At 44.6% G+C, this 17,624-nt stretch overlaps 1 protein-coding gene across 1 annotated transcript in view; it reads right to left on the minus strand.

Annotated features, from left to right (window-relative positions):
• LOC149229078 (acyl-lipid (8-3)-desaturase-like) overlaps positions 1–17,624 on the minus strand; it is a 246,043-nt gene that overhangs the window by 84,738 nt on the left and 143,681 nt on the right. Inside the window, exon 9 of the mRNA XM_089378451.1 lies at positions 16,429–16,520. Within this exon, the coding sequence (XP_089234577.1) occupies positions 16,429–16,520 (92 nt within the window). The remainder of the gene's footprint in view (positions 1–16,428; positions 16,521–17,624) is intronic.

The following is a 17,624-nucleotide window of genomic DNA, read 5'->3' on the forward strand; positions in this document are numbered from 1 at the left end:
AGAGTCTGGAAAGGGCCAAGTAGCCTCCGGATCTCGTCCTCTTTTTAAAGGCGACATATCTGGTCAATGCCCTCCCAGTCCATCTCTGGTTGGAGTTTGCTTGTGTTTGAGGTATATTCCTGATAAGGGATATTACAGTGGTATCAGAGCATAGATCTGGCTCAACTTGTGGAGCTAGCAATCTATGACATCAGGGGAAAAACCCTATATCTATTACAGAGGTCAGAGATACAGAGACACTAGGCGTAGGTTGGAGAATACCTATGGAGAGGGAGACTGTGTTCCGGTAGTAGACGCAGAACAGGAAGAGCCTGTAGTGGACGCAGAGCAAAGGAAGCCTGTGGTGGACGCAAAGCAGGAGGCTCCGATGGCAGATGATGATGGGAAGAGATTTGCGGATATGCTCCTCAAATCAGTGCAGGATCTGTCGAGGTAGATTGAGGTGATGGGGCAGAGATTCACGGCAGTAGAGGCCAGACAGCATGAGAGCCCACGAGTTTTCCAGGTTGGTGAGGGATCAGGCGCATCCCACCATTTGCCAGTGATACTGCGCAACAGGTGGCCTCACATGCCCCTACAGGCTCTACCATGCCCACTTTCTTAGGAGAAGACACGGGGGTCGTAGCCCAGCAGGAGGCAGAGCCCAGACATATTGGCGATTATTTTGCAGAGTACCAGGCCTATGGACAAGAGTTCAGGGATGCCCTCTTATTCAGAGATTTTGTTCAGCACCAGCGGGATAGCAGACCCAACGACCATCACAGAGGGTACCGACATTACCATGATGGTGACACCCACCTTGCAGCGAGTAAATTCCACTTGCCTACATTTGATGGTTCATCAAACACTTCAGCAAAGTCTTGGGTGGAGAAGCTGGACATTTATTTCCAGCTTAACCAGATGTCGGAGACAGAGGCCATCAAGGTGGCAACATTGCATTTGGATTGTGAGGCCCAGGATTGGTGGTTTCATGGGATGGTTACATTCGGGCATTCTACAGTGACGACATATGCTGAGTTTACCAGGAGATTGATGGAGCGATTTGACAGGAGGGACACCGAGCAACATTTTGTTGAGCTGACAAGGCTCAAACAAACAGCGAGCCCAGAGACCTACATTACAGATTTCTTGAGGGTCTCCATGATGGTGCCAGACCTATCCACGGTGCGGAGGGTCTATATGTATGTTGAGGGGTTAGCAAAGCCACTTCGGGGTCTAGTCCGATCCACTAGACTAGCCACACTCCAGGACGCTATTAGCAGGACCCGGGACTTACAGGATGTCTTACCCAGGACCCGGACACCTTACCCCCAGAGACAGACTTTCCAGTCTAAGGGGAAGGACGTGAGGATTCCACCTCACAAGGGGAATCAAGGACAAGTACAGCTTGATGATGATGCCATGAGGGAGCTAAAGAAGAAGCGGTTGTGCTTCACATGTCAGAAGCCATGGGCACTAGGACATAGATGTGCTACTGGCAAAGCACATTTTATTAAGGTCTTCTCTGAGAGCAGTGGAGAAGAGGATGACAAGGATGATGGGGAGGAAGGAGATAGCCATGTCGTACAGGAACCTTTACCACCTCCACCACCAACAGCGGGAGGTGCATCATTTGCACCCACCAGAGGGGCCCTTGCAGCATTGCGAGGAGTTCCCAAGTATCTGACGCTACGCGTACGAGGGACAGTGCGTGGCCAGCGGGTATCGGTTTTGGTCGACAGTGTGGTGACCCACAACTTCATCGATGCACAGATAGTTGAGCGAAGAGGTATACATACAGAGAGTTTCGATGGGTTTTCAGTCTTGGTCCCAGGAGATCAGACCATGATGTGTGCTCATTATGTTCCAGAGCTTTCAGTGACGATGGGCACCTACACATTGACTGACCACTTTTTCGTGGTCGATATTCTGGACACCAACATGATATTGGGTGTTCAGTGGCTTATCACTCTAACGAAGGTCACGACGGATTGGAAGACTCTAGAGATGGAGTGGGATGATGAGAAGACAGGGAGGCATGAGAAGATACGGGGACAGCACACATATCCGCCTCAAACTGTTTCGGCTCATCGGATGGAGGCAGTCTTCCGGAAGGGAGAAATAGAGTGGGCAGTGGAGCTGCGTTCATCAGAGGCAGGGACTACAGGGTAGTCGGTACATCTAGAGATACAGTCCATCCTTGAACAGTATGCCATAGTGTTTGGGGAGATTCCACCAGGACAGCCACCGGATCGGGGGTTTGAGCACACCATCGAGCTAGAGCAGGGCATACAAGCAATGATCACCACCCCCTATAGACACCCCAAGGCCTATCGGGATGAGATTGAGAGGGCTATCCAGGAGTTGCTGGCTCTTGGGCATATTCGACCGAGCACGAGTCCTTTTGCTTCTTCTGTGGTGTTGGTGAAGAAGAAGGACAGTACGTTGAGGATGTGCATTGACTATAGGGCCCTGAACAAGAAGACCCTGAAGAACAGGTACCCCATACCCCGGATCGATGAGTTGATGGACGAGTTGAGAGGGGTACGTTTCTTCTCAAAGATTGATTTGAGATCGGGGTACCAGCAGATTCGTGTGAGGGAGCAGGACATTCCCAAGACCGCCTTTAGGTGTCACTATGGGCACTTTGAGTTCTTGGTGATGCCTTTTGGGCTAACCAACGCCCCAGCTACATTTCAGTCCTGCATGAATCACATCTTCCGTAGTCACTTGAGGAAGTTTGTGTTGGTATTCTTCGATGATATTCTCATTTACAGCAGGACTTGGGAGGAGCATCTCCAGCACATTGAGACAGTATTGCGTATCTTACAGGAGCAGCAATTCTATGCCAAACTCTCCAAGTGTGAGTTTGGGTTGATGGAGATGTTATATCTGGGACACATCATAGGGGTGGACGGAGTGAGAGTCCACAAGGAGAAGATCAGGGCCATCAGAGAATGGCCGGAGCCGAGAAACGTGACGGAACTTCGAGGATTCATTGGCATTTGTACGTACTACCGGAAGTTCGTCAAGGCTTTCTCAGGGCTTGCTACACCCCTAACAGACTTGACAAGGAAGGGGGCATTCAGTTGGTCAGATACAGCGCAGCGAGCCTTTGATAGGCTCAAGGAGGTTATGAGCAGCTGCCTAGTGCTTGCATTGCCAGATTTTATGCAGCCATTTGTTTTGAAGTGTGATGCGTCGGGAGAGGAGATCGGCGCATTGTTGATGCAGGGAGGTCACCCTATAGCCTTTGAGAGCCAGAAGCTCCTTCTGCACAAGAGGTTGTATTCTATATACAACGAGATGCTGGCCATCATGCATGCATTGGCTAAGTACCGGCAGTATTTGGTGAGCAACAGGTTCACGGTGAGGACTCATCACAACAGCCTCAAGTGCTTTTTGGAGCAGAAGCAGTTACAGGAGAGGCAGCAGAAGTGGATCAGTAAGATCCAAGCATATGACTTTGACATTGAGTATGTCAAGGGTAAGAACAACGTGGTAGCAGATGCCCTTTCATGTAGACCAACCACGTTGTCTCTTATGAGCATGGATACAGACTGGAGGGCTCAATTCTTAATAGAGTACTCCAAGGACAGGTTTGCATGTGAGATTCTGGACGGGCAGGTGGCAGATGACAGGTACAGGGTGATCGATGAGATCATCTATTACAGGGATCGGATCTTCTTGATTGAGGGGTCTTAACTCAAGAAGAAGATACTCCAGACATCACATGCCTCACCATTGGCAGGCCATCAGGGGTTTACGAAAACCTATAAGGCCATTAGAGAGAGGTTCTCATGGAAGGGCCTCAAGGAGGACGTACTCCAGCATATCAGGGAGTGCGATGTTTGCCAGAGGAACAAGGGGGAGATGAGCCATCCCGCGGGATTATTGCAGCCTCTTCCCATTCCGGAGGGGAAATGGAAGAGTATTTCGATGGACTTCATCACAAGGTTGCACATGGTACAGGCAAGGATTGTATCTTTGTCTTCGTTGATCGGCTGACGAAGTATGCACATTTCTTTGCCATATCCGCACATTATACAGCAGCACAGGTAAGCTGTTCTTCAGGGAGATCTTCAGGCTACATGGTCTTCCTAAGACCATCATCAGTGATAGGGACAGCCGTTTTATGGGCGGGTTTTAGCAGGAGCTTTTCCGATTGGTGGGGACGGAGTTGACACCGCGTACCAGTTATCACCCACAAATGGATGGGAAGACAGAGATAGTTAACAAGTGGCTGGAGGGCTACCTGCGTAACTATGTCAGCGGGCAGCAGCGAGAATGGTTGGAGTGGCTGCATCTAGGGGAGTACTGCTACAATACTTCACATCTCATGTCCATTGGTACGTCACCATTCTATGCCTTGTATGGATATCATCCTTTATCTTTGGTTGACGTGATATTTGGTGATAGCAAGGCTCCTAGAGCCAAGATTTGGATCCAAGAGAGTCAGGATATCCTCTGAGCTCTCAAGGATAACATGGCTACAGTGCAGAATTAGCAGAAGTTGTATGCCGATAGGGGTTGGGTGGAGAGACAGTTCGAGGTAGGGGACATGGTCTACCTATGATTACACCCATACCGACAGTCGACACTGAAGCAGAAGAGGGCTGAGAAGCTCAAGCCCCACTTTTATGGGCCATACAGGGTGATACGCAGGATTGGACAGGTTGCATATGAGTTGTAGTTGCCTCAAGGCAGCAAGATTCATAACACTTTTCATGTATCGTGCCTAAAAAAGGCATTGGGGCAGTAGGTGACGGTGACAGATGAGCTACCACACATGGATGACGAGGGGCATTTGGTATTGCAACCAGAGGCTATCATTGATACTAGGGAGAGGCAGCTGCGGAGCAGGACGGTCCAGGAATTCTTGGTGAGGTGGAAGAATTTGTCGGATGAGGATGCCACTTGGGAGAGTGAGCAGATCTTACAGCATCCATCACTTCAGCTGCTTGAGGACAAGCAACATTTCGCCGGGGGAGACTGTAATATTCCTAATTAGCCATGGCTAATTGGAATATTTGATTTTGTCCAAATTTTGCCTTCTATAGTTATTTGTAAATAAAAAAGTGAGGAAGGGGGACATAACTCACTTTTAAAATAAAAAGTCACTTCCTAGTAGCACAACGTTGTGACTTAAAGGGGGACCAAAGGGGCCAAAGGGGGACGCAGAAATGGAGCCCACACAGACACATGGAGGGACTGCGTAGGAGGGAAGACACACGTGGCAAGAGGGGATCACGCAGGAGAAGCTGAGCCTTGGGATTGAGAGAGGCAAAGGCTATAAATGAGAGAGGAGCCCCCTCATTTTGATCATTCAGATATGAGTCTTTGTGATAGTCCTTTCGACATAGAGCACGTTGGCTATTTAGCTAGTTTGCAGCACTGTTTAGTGCATTGAGTATCTCCGTTCAAAGATCTCACCCTTAGCCCTGGGGGACTTCGAGTACCTGCTCGGGCAAGGTATTTCCATTGGCATTTTAGCAGTAGATACATCAACATTACAGCAGCAGTTTATCAACATTTAAGAGGACTGTGCAACACTAGGAGTGGGATGCAGTTCTGGGGCACTGCGCAGCGCTAAGAGAGGGACGCAGTTCTGGTTTTGTGCTGGGAGGTAGAGCAGGGGATCAGCCCTTACAGCTGGAGAGTTTTTGGTAGGGGTTTCAGGCATATTTCTGGAGGGTTGCATTCAGTGGCAGCGGAAAGCACTGAGAGACTGCACAGAACCCCAAGGGGGTGATTTTCGGGGGTCGGCCATTCAGGAGAACTTTCTAGGTTTTTCTGAGTTTCTTGAGTAGAGTACGATTCATTTCGAGAGTTTCAGCCTTTTCTGAGGATGGGAGCAGCCCCAAATCCTCATTTGATTTCTAGCAGCAGCATAGCAGTTTCCCAGCAGCTTGGATGCACATCAGAGAGGGGCCATTACTTCGCTATTCTAAGTGTATTTCTTCACTTGCCTAGTGCAAGTAGAGGTGCCATCTTCCTGATCACCTCCTGTACTCATTTTATTACTTAGTATAATAAAATGGCTTAGCATTCTCTCGCATTTCTTGTGTACTTGCTTATGGTTTATTTGATATATATCGTATCATTGTTATTTGTATCACTTGAGCATTCTCGACTATTATATCACTTGTGTGTTTCTATTATACTCTTAGACAGAGTCTGGAAAGGGCCAGGTAGCCTCCGAATCTTGTCCTCTTTTTAGAGGCGACATATCTAGTAAATGCCTTCCCAGACTCCAGTCCATCTCTGGTTGGAGTTTGCTTGTGTTTGAGGTATATTCCTGATAAGGGATGTTATGGTACCTGTGCTGATGCTAGGCCTTCCTGCCCAACATCCTCTGCATTGCTTCCTCCTGTACTGCTGCCTATGGTTCTGCCACTGCCACTGCTGCATCTGTACGACAGCTCCCTCTGCATCTGAGCTGCTACTGGTCCTTTCTCCCAACACTGCATCCGCATTGCACCTCCTCTCATCATGTTGCATCGTGCTGCCCACTGCTGCACTGCAACTCAGTTACTGAGAAGTAAGTAACTGATCTCCCAACTGACCTCCCTTTTAGGCTAGAAACACCCACTGATGTTGAAGCTCCCTCTGCCACTGACAAGTGCTCCCTCTCTCTGACCTCTGTGCTACTGCAGCAACTCCGTGCATCTCGCACCGTTGCACACCTCCTTGTGCCTTCCTACACTAGTGCAACACTCGTGTGCCTCTCGCACTGCTGCAGCCTGCTAGCTCTGCGCTATCTTGGGACTCCTGCACTGTAGGTCTCTCTATCGCTCCATCCGCATCCATCTCTACCCACTCAACCAATCCTGCTACTCCTCGTTGGGGTTCCCATAGCAATGTCTAATCCAAGAGGTTGGGTACCTCAAGGATCCTACCCCTCATCGCCTATAGTCCACCTGACTACAGCTCGATGTCTCCCCACTTCCACTCAAGTGGCGCGTGTGCACTCATGGCATAGTCATCGTCTGTCAAAACTTCCTTCTCTGCCCGTGCTGGCACTACCTTAGTCTCAGAAGACTCCCTTACTCTTCTTCCTTGGGCACTGGGTCGCATAATGACCCATCTCCCCACAGTGGAAGCACTTGATCTTGGAGAGATATTTCTTCTTTTGCTTCTCTTGCTTTCCCTAGATGTTAGGGCCACATCCTCCTCCTCCTACTTGACCTTGATCCCTTTGCCGCTGCTACCCGTCTTTGACTGTCGTTTGATCTCTTCCTGGCGAAGAGCTGCCCACATCTCGTCCCAAGGTAAGAGAGTCCCTCTGCCTAGGATGCTCTGGAGTCTGGACAAACACTTCCCACTCTTCTGAGATACCATTCAGGGATATCCTCACCATAAGCTCCTAATCCGGTGTCGCTCCTATAGCAGTCAACTAATCTCGGATCTCATTCAGTCCTCTGAGGAAGGAGTCAATCATTTGACCCTTCTTCATCTGATACAACCTCATCTCGTTCTTGAGCAACATTCTTCTCTGACAGAAGTATGTTGGTACAGGTTCTTGAGAGCCTCCCACATCTCAATTGCCATTTCCTTCTCGTCTATATGTGGTACCACATGATCCTTGACCCCGTCAAGGATAATGCACTTGGCCCTCACCATCGCCTCTTCGTACTTATCATTATCATTTGGGTCGACTGGGATAGATATTGTCTTCAAGGTGAAGTTCTTGACACAATTCCTGTCAAGCACTGATAAGATTCTAGCCTTCCAGACTGTGAAGTTCGATGCTCCGTCCAGTCTATCATGGTCTCTTACCCCATGTAGTGCCATGACGCTCCTCTACTTCCCTCCTGGAAGTTCTCTATTCGACTCCTCTGAGTCTCTACTTCCCGTCTGGAAGTTCTCTTCTGGACTCCCTCTGAGTCCTGATTTCCCTCTTGGAAATCCTTCTGCTACTTGTCGAGCTGCCCCCTACTCTGATCGTCTTGTGCCACTGCACTGTTGATCCAAGTTCCTCGGCTAGAAACCCTCAATAACAACTCCTCTGGCCCTGCTCTGTTAGGTACTGTTTTGACTACAGTACCTCACCAGCTCCACTCTGCAATATTTCTACAACCTTTTAGACTCCAGCAACTGCCTCTCTGTGAACTGCGTCAGCCCCTCTCTGCCTCACACTGGCTCTGCCTCACCCAGGATGGGTCTGCATCAGCCCTGGGATGCCTTGTGTCAGCCCTATGGCCCTCTGCGTCAGCAGTGCTAGCCTCTCTGAGGCTCTGTGCAGCTCCCGGCTTCTTCCACGTGGCTCTGGTTGGCTCTATGTCACACTTCTTGGCTTCTGCGCTGCTAGAAACAGCTTTTGTCACCTCGGGACAGTTGTTTTCTGCTGTTATTTCTCTATTGACTGATGTCTTTTAGCCTTCCTGTGATCTGCAATCACAATCACACTCTGACACCATGTTGAAGTTTCTAAGTTTACTTAGTTTAGAAACCCTTCATGCACTTTTCCTGATTTATTCCTACCTACTTGTTATTTTTCTTTAACAAGTTATTTACAAAGTAAACACTGAAAATAAACACCAGTGCATGCTCAACATATTACACATCAGCAACTAAAAGAAACAAGAACAAACACACCACATGACACCATTATTTTTGGACCAATGTCCCTGGAAAAACCCAATGTGGGAAAACCGGTGCAGCTATCTAAGGGTTTTCTTATTAAGCAATATCAGAGTACAATCTGGGTGCCGAAACTGGCCTACCCAACAGAGAATTTCCTTAGCAGCTATACCTCACAATTTGAGAGAAATCTCCTAGCTGAAGCCCCAGAAAACCCTTCCAGCAGTTCGTCAGCACAAAATTGCTCTACAACCCTAGCATCTGCCCAATCTGGACTGCGTTAGCAACTCCTAGCCTAGCGTTGGCCCTGCGTCAGCCTTCCTTGGCTTGCGTCAGCCCAGGAGGCCCTACGCCAATTCTGGGCCTCTGCATCAGCCACACTGGCCCCTCTGGTGCTCTGCGCAGCACTTGGCTGCCTCTGCGTAGCCCTGCATGAGCCCTTGTTGGCTCTGCATCACCCCCCTTGGCTGTTGCGCTGCTCTCCCGGCACAATCTCTGCCTTCTCCGTTCCTCTGTACTCAATTCCCCTCAGCTGCTCTCCCGATCACTGATTCTATCTCTCTTAGCAATCCCACTCTAGAGAATAGAATGACTGATCATTAGTGTACTCTCCAAGTGACCCTCAAGCCTCCTCTTATTCTTTTCCTGTTGACATCTCAACGGCCGAGATTAAATCTCTAATCAACGGTTAAGATTAGATCTGGCTTGATCCATGTCTTTTGGACCACTCTAACACAGATTCATATTAATACACATTAATATTTTATTTTCCCTAAGTTTAGACTTTGGGACTCCATTAAAAGTATTAATATTAATACACATTAATATTTTATTTTCCCTAAGTTTAGACTTTGGAACTCCATTAAAAATATTAATTATTTTAATATCTCCTGATCTGTTTAGAATTTGCCCAAACCCTTTCTCGGCATTGAAGATCTCATGTGCCCCAACCTCTCCACCAAATCTCTCCACCAAATTTCGTGGCTAGAGCACATCTGATGCTACCCCAATTCAACATAATCTTGGTCATTGGAGCTCCAATGAGAGATTATAAGGAGTTCGATGGGCACTTGGAAAACACATCGAATGAGAGATCAGAGATCAAATTTCTCAAGAGTAGCAATGTTGAGTTGTCGGAGTGAGATTGAGTGATCTTCTTGTAGTGAGGGGCAGGGATAGTTGTCCGAAGGAGAGTTTTCCCAAGTCGAGATCTAGTGCCAGACGCCGAGGTGTGAGACCGGAGAGCCAGAGGGTCGAATTTCCAAACAACAGGAGATCAGAAGAGGAGACGCAGAGCCCAGCAAGTGTGACACAGTGCTGCGTAGGATTGACAGAGAAGTTGCGCAAAGGAAGCGTGGGGCTAGGCAGCCTGTCTCTGATCAATGTCGAATCTCCCGAACCAATGTGAGATTTTTCCCACTAACTCTTTGTGAGTATTTCTTTGTATCGGATAGCCAATTTGGGCATCCAACATTTTGTACTCGGATTTACTATGACATAATAATTAAAACCCTCTGTTGTTGCACCGGTTTTCCCACATTGAGTTTTTTCCGGGGACATTGTCCCCGTACAACTGTGTAGATGTGTGTGTGTTTATTTCTCTCCAATGCAGTATTTAGTTTCCGCAATTTTTTATTTTGTGTAGACTACAGTGTATGTATTTCAGTATTTGCCATAGAAAAGTGCAAGTAACTTATTCAGGTAATTTAACAAGTAGGTGAAATATTATCAGTTTGCTGCAGTAGGAATCAGGAAACCGATTTTCCACTTGGTATCAGAGCACAGATCGTGAGCAGAAGAGCTCAGTTGCAGAAAGGAAGAGAGTTCAAAATTACTGTAAAGGCAAAAAATTCGAAACTCCAGAAGGCAGTGCAGTCCTTGGACCAAGAGGTCGAAGTTTTGAGTGAGATCGATTTCTCTAAGTGAGTTGACAGAGAAATTTGATTCTCCAAATCGAAGCTTTCTAGAGGCAAAAGGTAGCAACGTAATTTTCCTTGCAGAGTAGATCTTCAGCTGGGACGCAGATATTTTGCAGCAGTTGCTGGCAGAATAGTGTGAGAGGGAGAGAATAGCACATACTGAGGGAATTTCTTCCTCAGAGGACTTCCAACCAAGAAGTCTGAATTTTTCTAGCAGAGCAGCAGTAGCTGTGTGCGAGATTTCTCACTCCAGAAAGGAGTGCGAATAGTTGGCCAGCAACTATGGAAAGAAAAAGAGAGAGCAGTTCAATTTTTTTTAGGAGAGATGGCATCAGCAAGGTTGAGAGATCAAGATCGGTTGGACGAAGCCTCCAACTATGTGATCTGGAAGGCTAAGATCTCCTACCTTTTAAATGAGCATGATCTCAGAACTTATGTCGATAGTGTGGTAGTTGTACTTGCCGATGCAGATCCACTTAAGATGTATAAGGCTAAGATGGCGAAGACAACGAGAATCATTCTCGACAGGGTTCGAGATCATGTAGTATCCCATATAGTTGGCAAGGATACTACCACGCAGATGTGGGAAGCCTTAGCTATGCTATACGAAGGATCTTCTGAGCAACGGGAGATGTACTTATAGGAGAAGTTGAGATGCACAAGGATGCAGAAAGGGTAGCAAGTGGACCCCTTCATTACAAAGCGTCGGGATGTTTGGGACCAGATGTCTTCAATAGGATCAGCAACCCAACCCTCAGAGTTTATATGATTAACACTGAATAGTGTTTCTAAAGAATGGCAAGTTTTTGTCCAGAGTATCCTGGGCAAAGAAAAACTGCTAGATTTAGAGCGTGTATGGGCTGATTTGCAACAGGAGGAGATAAGGCGTGATCTAGTGAAGACCACCATCAATGGTAGTAGCAGCAATGGGACAAAAGCAGTGAAGGAAGAGGAGAACGTGGTCGTTGCACCAAAAGGGTAGCAGGAGCAGCGCAGAAGAAGAAGGATATTTCGAAGATAAAGTGCTTCAGTTGTGGGGAGTTGGGCCACTACAGCACTCAGTGTCCTCTCAGAAAGAAGGACAAGGAGAAGCAGGATCGGCAAGTTGCATCTGCAAAGATCAACAGGCTGTCCTCCAAACTGGAGGAATATTTTGCCATGATTGTTGATATGCCTCCAAGGATGACGTGGGGAGATCTAGAGTTGTAGCCCCAGAGAGCTAAAAGATGGGCAAGATCCTTGAGTAGTCCACTTCTTGGATCAAGACCCTGCTACAGGAGCCCATAGTCAACAATATAAGGATGGACCAGTGGCAGTTGGTGCAGTCAGGTGCCAGAGTTACAGATGCAGTAGCTAGTAGCGGTCGAATTCTGAGCAGCGTAGAGCAGTTTTGGCAGCAGTGCAGTTGGAACAGAGCAGTGTCAACAGCAACATAGAGGCTTCAGTGACAGCACAGAGTCTAGCAGCAGTTAGAACTCGGAGGACCAATGCATCATACTGAAAACAGTTGGTTTAGTATTTTTTATGCTTTTCTGTTGCAGATGTTGCAGTTGCAGTGGTAGCAAATGGAGAGAGGGTTACAGTGCAGATACGGTGTTCGCAGCAGTTTAGCAAGGCCAGCAGCAGCATAGATGCAACAATAAGAGTTGCGCAGTAGTTGATGGGTAGTAGAACCAGACATCAGCAATGCAACAGGAGATGATGTAGAGACAAAGTGATGCTTCAGCAGGTTACAGCACTAGAGCACATTCCTCTCTAAGAGGGATTGTTGATTTATGTAGCATCGGATGTGCTCTTGCCTCGAGAGTTTGCAGAGACCCTAAGACACATGCATTCTCCAATATCCAAAAAATCGTTTGGAAAATTCCACCTAGAGATGGTTTAATTAAAATAATTAAATTTTTTAAATGGTTCCCTAAGTCTAAACTTAGGAAATCAGGTTAATTAAAGGGTATTAATTAAATCAGGGGTGAATCTTCTAAAAGAAGATGAGGATCAACTCCCTGTTAATCTTGGTGCTTGATGTTTTAATCTTGGTCGTTGGAGCTCCAATGAGAGATTATAATAAGGAGTTCAATGAGCACTTGGAAAGCACATCGAATGAGAGATCGGAGATCGGATTTCTCAAGAGTAGCAGCGTTGAGTTTTCAGAGTGAGATTGAGTGATCTTCTTGCGGTGAGGGCCAGGGATAATAGTCCGGAGGAGAGTTTCCCAGATCCAGAGAGTGCAAGGCAAAGAAGGCATAGAGCAGTTCAGTGAGGCAACGCAGAGCTTTAGAGGGAGTTTGAAATTCAACTAAGAGAGTCGAGATCTAGTGCCAGAATTCAAGGTGTGAGACCGAAGGGCCAGAGGCTTGAATTTCCAAACTGAAGGAGATCAGAAGAGGAGGTGACGCAATGCCCAGCAAGTGTGACACAGAGTTGTGTAGGATTGACGCAGAGGTAATGTGGGGCCAGCCAGCGTGTCTCTGATCAGTGTTGGATATCCCAAATCAGTGTGAGATTTTTCTCACTAACTCTTTTCCAGCATTTCTATGTATCAAATAGCCAATTTGGGCATCCAACGATTTGTACTCACATTTACTACTGCATAATAATTAAAACCCTCAACCGCTGCACTGGTTTTCCCACATTGGGTTTTTCCGAGGACATTGTCCAAAAACAACTATGTAGATGTGTGTGTGTGTATTTATTTCTCTCGAGTGCAGTAATTAGTTTCCACAATATTTTATTTTGTGTAGGCTGCAATGTACTTATTTCAGTATTTGTCGTAGAAAACTGCAAGTAACTTGTTCAAGTAATTTAACAAGTAGGTGAAATATTATCAGTTTGCTGCAGTAGGATTCAAGTAACTGATTTTTGACAAGTTGCGAAAGACATCCATAGTTCTTCCCTTGGAAGCCCTGCATAAGCCCATCCATATATTATTCAAAAATAAGAAATGAACATTAAATCAAAATTACCTTTGTGATGGTATTTCATCATAACATCTTTTTGTTTGCATCAGCATCCTACATACATATTGACACATCTCCAAAAGATATATACTATCAAGGGTTTCTTTCTTTTTCAAACTTCATCGGCGTCTTCATATCTTTCATGGAGATATAATAGTCAAATCTTTCAGTGTTGGATGATGATTGCTTTTTCCATAGTTGCATATTTCATGATCTCTTTCTTTCATTCTTCACACATTTCATTTCCAATAACTTCCAATTGGAGTTCCTCCAATTTTTTTCAACCACCTCATATTTCATATGAGGACATATTATGTTGATTTCATCTAGTCAATATGTGAATCATGTCTTCATGCATTCTTTCAAAGGAGGAGATCCTTTCTTTTGATAATTCTCTCGAGATAGCGCATTTATCCATGTTACCTGCAACTATATGACATGCCTCTATTTTATCAAATAGAAGCATACATACCTCATTTTCCTTTAGGTCATCTAGACTTCCTTCAGTAGATTCCTTGATTGAAAGAACTTTAATTCCTTGACATCATTCCACCATCCCATGAATTTCCACAAGTTGGCATTCTTGATGAAACACTTGCTTCCTTTTAATCGGTGAACCTTCCAATGAAGATTCCAATACAGGATCTTGAGTATCCTCATTCAACAAATGTTTCCTTTTGATTGATGTATGATGTGCTTTGTACTAGATGACTTTTCCCTTTTCTCGTAAGTACCATTTATGCTTCTAATGAGGTTACCAAGAGCTATATCCTTCCATGGGTGATTGCCATAGACTTTTCTTTCAGCTATCTTTCATGCTTCTCTATGATGATGTCACGACCACTTGTTTTCAGTGCTTTTGTTATGCCATGATGCATCCTATCATGCTCCTTAGTGACTCACGATGGCCATATCTTACAACAGAAAACTTGAAAAATAGAAACTTAAAAAGAACTAGGTGAGGAAGACTATCTCAATCATAGTAGAGATCTTTTACTTCCTCTCTCTTGGATTTCTTCTTTTCAGCTTCCTCCACTTCTTCGGTGATATGGGCTTCTTCTCTTTCAAGGCCTGCTATATTTTGCGGCAACAGGACCAATAGCAAGAAGTGCATAGAATCTAGTATTCCAAGACTTCATTCAATCTGTTCCAAATGTAGATAGTTGGGTTGGTTTCATCTCAAATTGGCAGAAGAAATATCCTTTATATCATAGAGGGAAAGCCTGTGTGGGAAAAAGTGTGTCAAATCCTCCCGAAAATCCTGTCTTGGAAAGTATTGAGACCAGAAACAAGGTCATCCTTGAAAATAAACAACTCGTTCAAAGGAGATAGCCATGGCTACTGTATCACCAATATCCAAAAGCATCACTTCTAATACAAGTCTTAAAATAGAAGAAGCTAAATAAACATATGAAGAATAAAGATGGCCAAATAAAATCAGTACTCATGTAGATGGCTTATTTCTGCAAAACACAATCAAAAGCCAGAAAACTCAGAGCCTGGACTCTTGATTTGCATCAACAGCAAATTGAACAGGGAATCTTGGAAGAATTATTATTTACACTCTTCCTTGATGGTGTGCCCAAGGGAAACCCAGGAGTTGCCAGTGCAGGAGAGGCCTCGTCAGCTTCTTGTGAGAACTAGGGATAAAAACAAACAACAGTGTAGGGGGTACTTGTCAGCTTCTTGTGAGAAATAGGGATCAAAACAAACATGGCAAAAGCCCTGGTGATTCTGTCTGTGCCTATCTCTTTTGAAGAACTTAATTCATGCTAAAGTGGTAGCAATAGGGGGTCAGAATTAACCTTCAGAACCACAAGTTGTCAAATCTCCCCAAGAAATTTTAACCTCGGACAAAGCATAGACACAGCAAGGCTCCTAGCAAAATTGTTTGAAACTATTAGCTTCTAACACCTGGCCAAAATTCATAATCAGTGGGCTGATGGAGCCAAGAAAGGTGCACAATTAAAAAAGGGAGAAATGCATATACATGAACTGCCAGGATTTGGAGAAATAACAGCGGTTTTTCCACCATACAAAATAAAACAAGCATGTATCAAACAAGCATCTCAATAGGAAAGATAGTTTGAAAAAATGAATAAGGGACATCTCCTAACAATAAATACAGTCCCTACCTGGGCATTTGCTGCTCAAAAGGATGCATATGACCAACAACACTGGATATAAGCAGATAAATTTACTATCTGAAGGTGAATATGAACCTGCCAGCCGTAATTGACAACTTGGAATAGGAGAAAGAAGAGATGGTGGACAACTCCAGGGGGACAGAAAATAACAGCAACTTCAGCACCTTGGAAAATTCAGTCGGACATCAATTTTCAATTTGATAGTAGATGTATATCTTTTGCAGATATATAAGTGGATGATGGACAGTATGCTTGTATATACTCAAAAAGTAGAACTCAGGAAGATAAAATTAGCAAATCACTTTTTATTTTGAACTATGTGGAAGTGGGGACACAAACCGTTGCCATATATGCTCTATTTTTTTGGAAACAGTGGTCATGCTGTAAATTCTGCTTCCAGGTAAAGCCAAGGATTTTTTTAAATGTAATAGAAAGTACCATTTTCTGTAAAGAGAAAAACAGAACAGACTAAAAATTCCCATGCAAACCGTTTGTACTACAAATCATTTATCAACCTATGCAATCAGACCTTATATGACTGAAAAATGAAATTCTATGATCAGGTTACAATTAAACCAAACCAGCTAAAGAGATGAAGTTTCTAAAACTCAACTTCAAAGTTAAAGCTGAGATTATGGAATATCAAAGTAAGATCCATACATCCCACATATCACCAAAAAGAACATAAACTGACTGATAACTAAAACCAGCTTTAACCTATTTTAAGAAAAAGAAATATTTACAAAATTAAATGTTCTTCCAAGCTGACACAGAAGCTATGACTTAGGATATGGCAAAAGCTGAAAACCATCACAAAGCAGAATAATGGGGAAAAAAGCATACGGGCCAATATATCCAGTTATGAAGGCTACAAAATCATCCACTAATACAGCTTTCATGCCCAGTAAACCATAAAGCGCTCCTAAGTAAAGATGCTGCAGAAGACATTTCTGACATCGTTAGCTACACGAAAAGATTGTTTCTCTATAAAATAATCTATAGTTAGTAGTAAGTCCTCTAAATGATGAACTACTATAAATATTAGGAAAACCAATAATTTTTATTATATCGTAATTAAAGTCACCTTCATAACTTGAAAATGCATACCTTCATCAAATAACTGATGCATATATAATATTGCTGTTTCAATTTATCTATCATTACACAAAAAATGAATAATTTGAATATTAATCTCTTATTTGGTATCTTTGATGTCTAGGACATAAATGATTATATGAATACTATGAGGAAAAACGAAAAAATCAAGTCCTGCTAAAAGTTATGGAGCTTTTGTTTGACATTGTTGCATGTTGGTGGACTAATCAAACCATGACTTGGTTGGAGCACAAAGTACGGAAGTCAATGAGCCAGCTCTGACAAATGAATCATAAGCAAAGCTAACATAGAGATAAGGAAAAATACATAATGTTTCCATTTTTGGTTTACCTTATGATGCAGTCAGGATGGACTTCCAGGGTTGTTGACAGCCAGTTTACAGGGGCAAGATTACATCATTAGAAGATCCGGAGGGTTTTGGAGGAGTTTTATGGAATCCGATGGAGTTTGCTTACTGTATTTCACCATTGGGGGCAGTTCTTCACAGTTCGTTCTTTGTTTTGTCGCATTCTAACTACGAAAAAAAAAAAGTTATTTTCAATATATTTTAATTGTATACACTAGAGGTGTTGTTGGGAGCAGGTCATTTGGAGAAACGCCTTAGTGTAATAGCGCGTTGGAACCAGAATGAGGCGATCTATAGGATGGGATGGTGAAAAGTGACCTTCAGTGGCCGGAGAAATCGTCAAGGAAAATTTACCATTTTCTTGGATTAAAAGTTACTCTAATTAGTCACTTAATCAAATAGAAAAGGGAAAATGCTTAATTGAAGAAAAGGCCAGAAGGGGAAAAGTGGCCTCCTCTACTCCAGCATTGAGGGCTTCTTAGGTGCAACTAGCCCTCCCTAATCTCTGAAGGTGGGACCATCCTCATCTGGTCTTTGAATCAGCTGCATCCATGAATTGGTGTTAAGGCCAACCTGG

The sequence above is a fragment of the Pinus tabuliformis genome, chromosome J (assembly GCF_031772625.1).
Source record: "Pinus tabuliformis cultivar Carrire ecotype Pingquan chromosome J, CPIR1, whole genome shotgun sequence".
Taxonomy (NCBI): Eukaryota; Viridiplantae; Streptophyta; class Pinopsida; order Pinales; family Pinaceae; genus Pinus; species Pinus tabuliformis.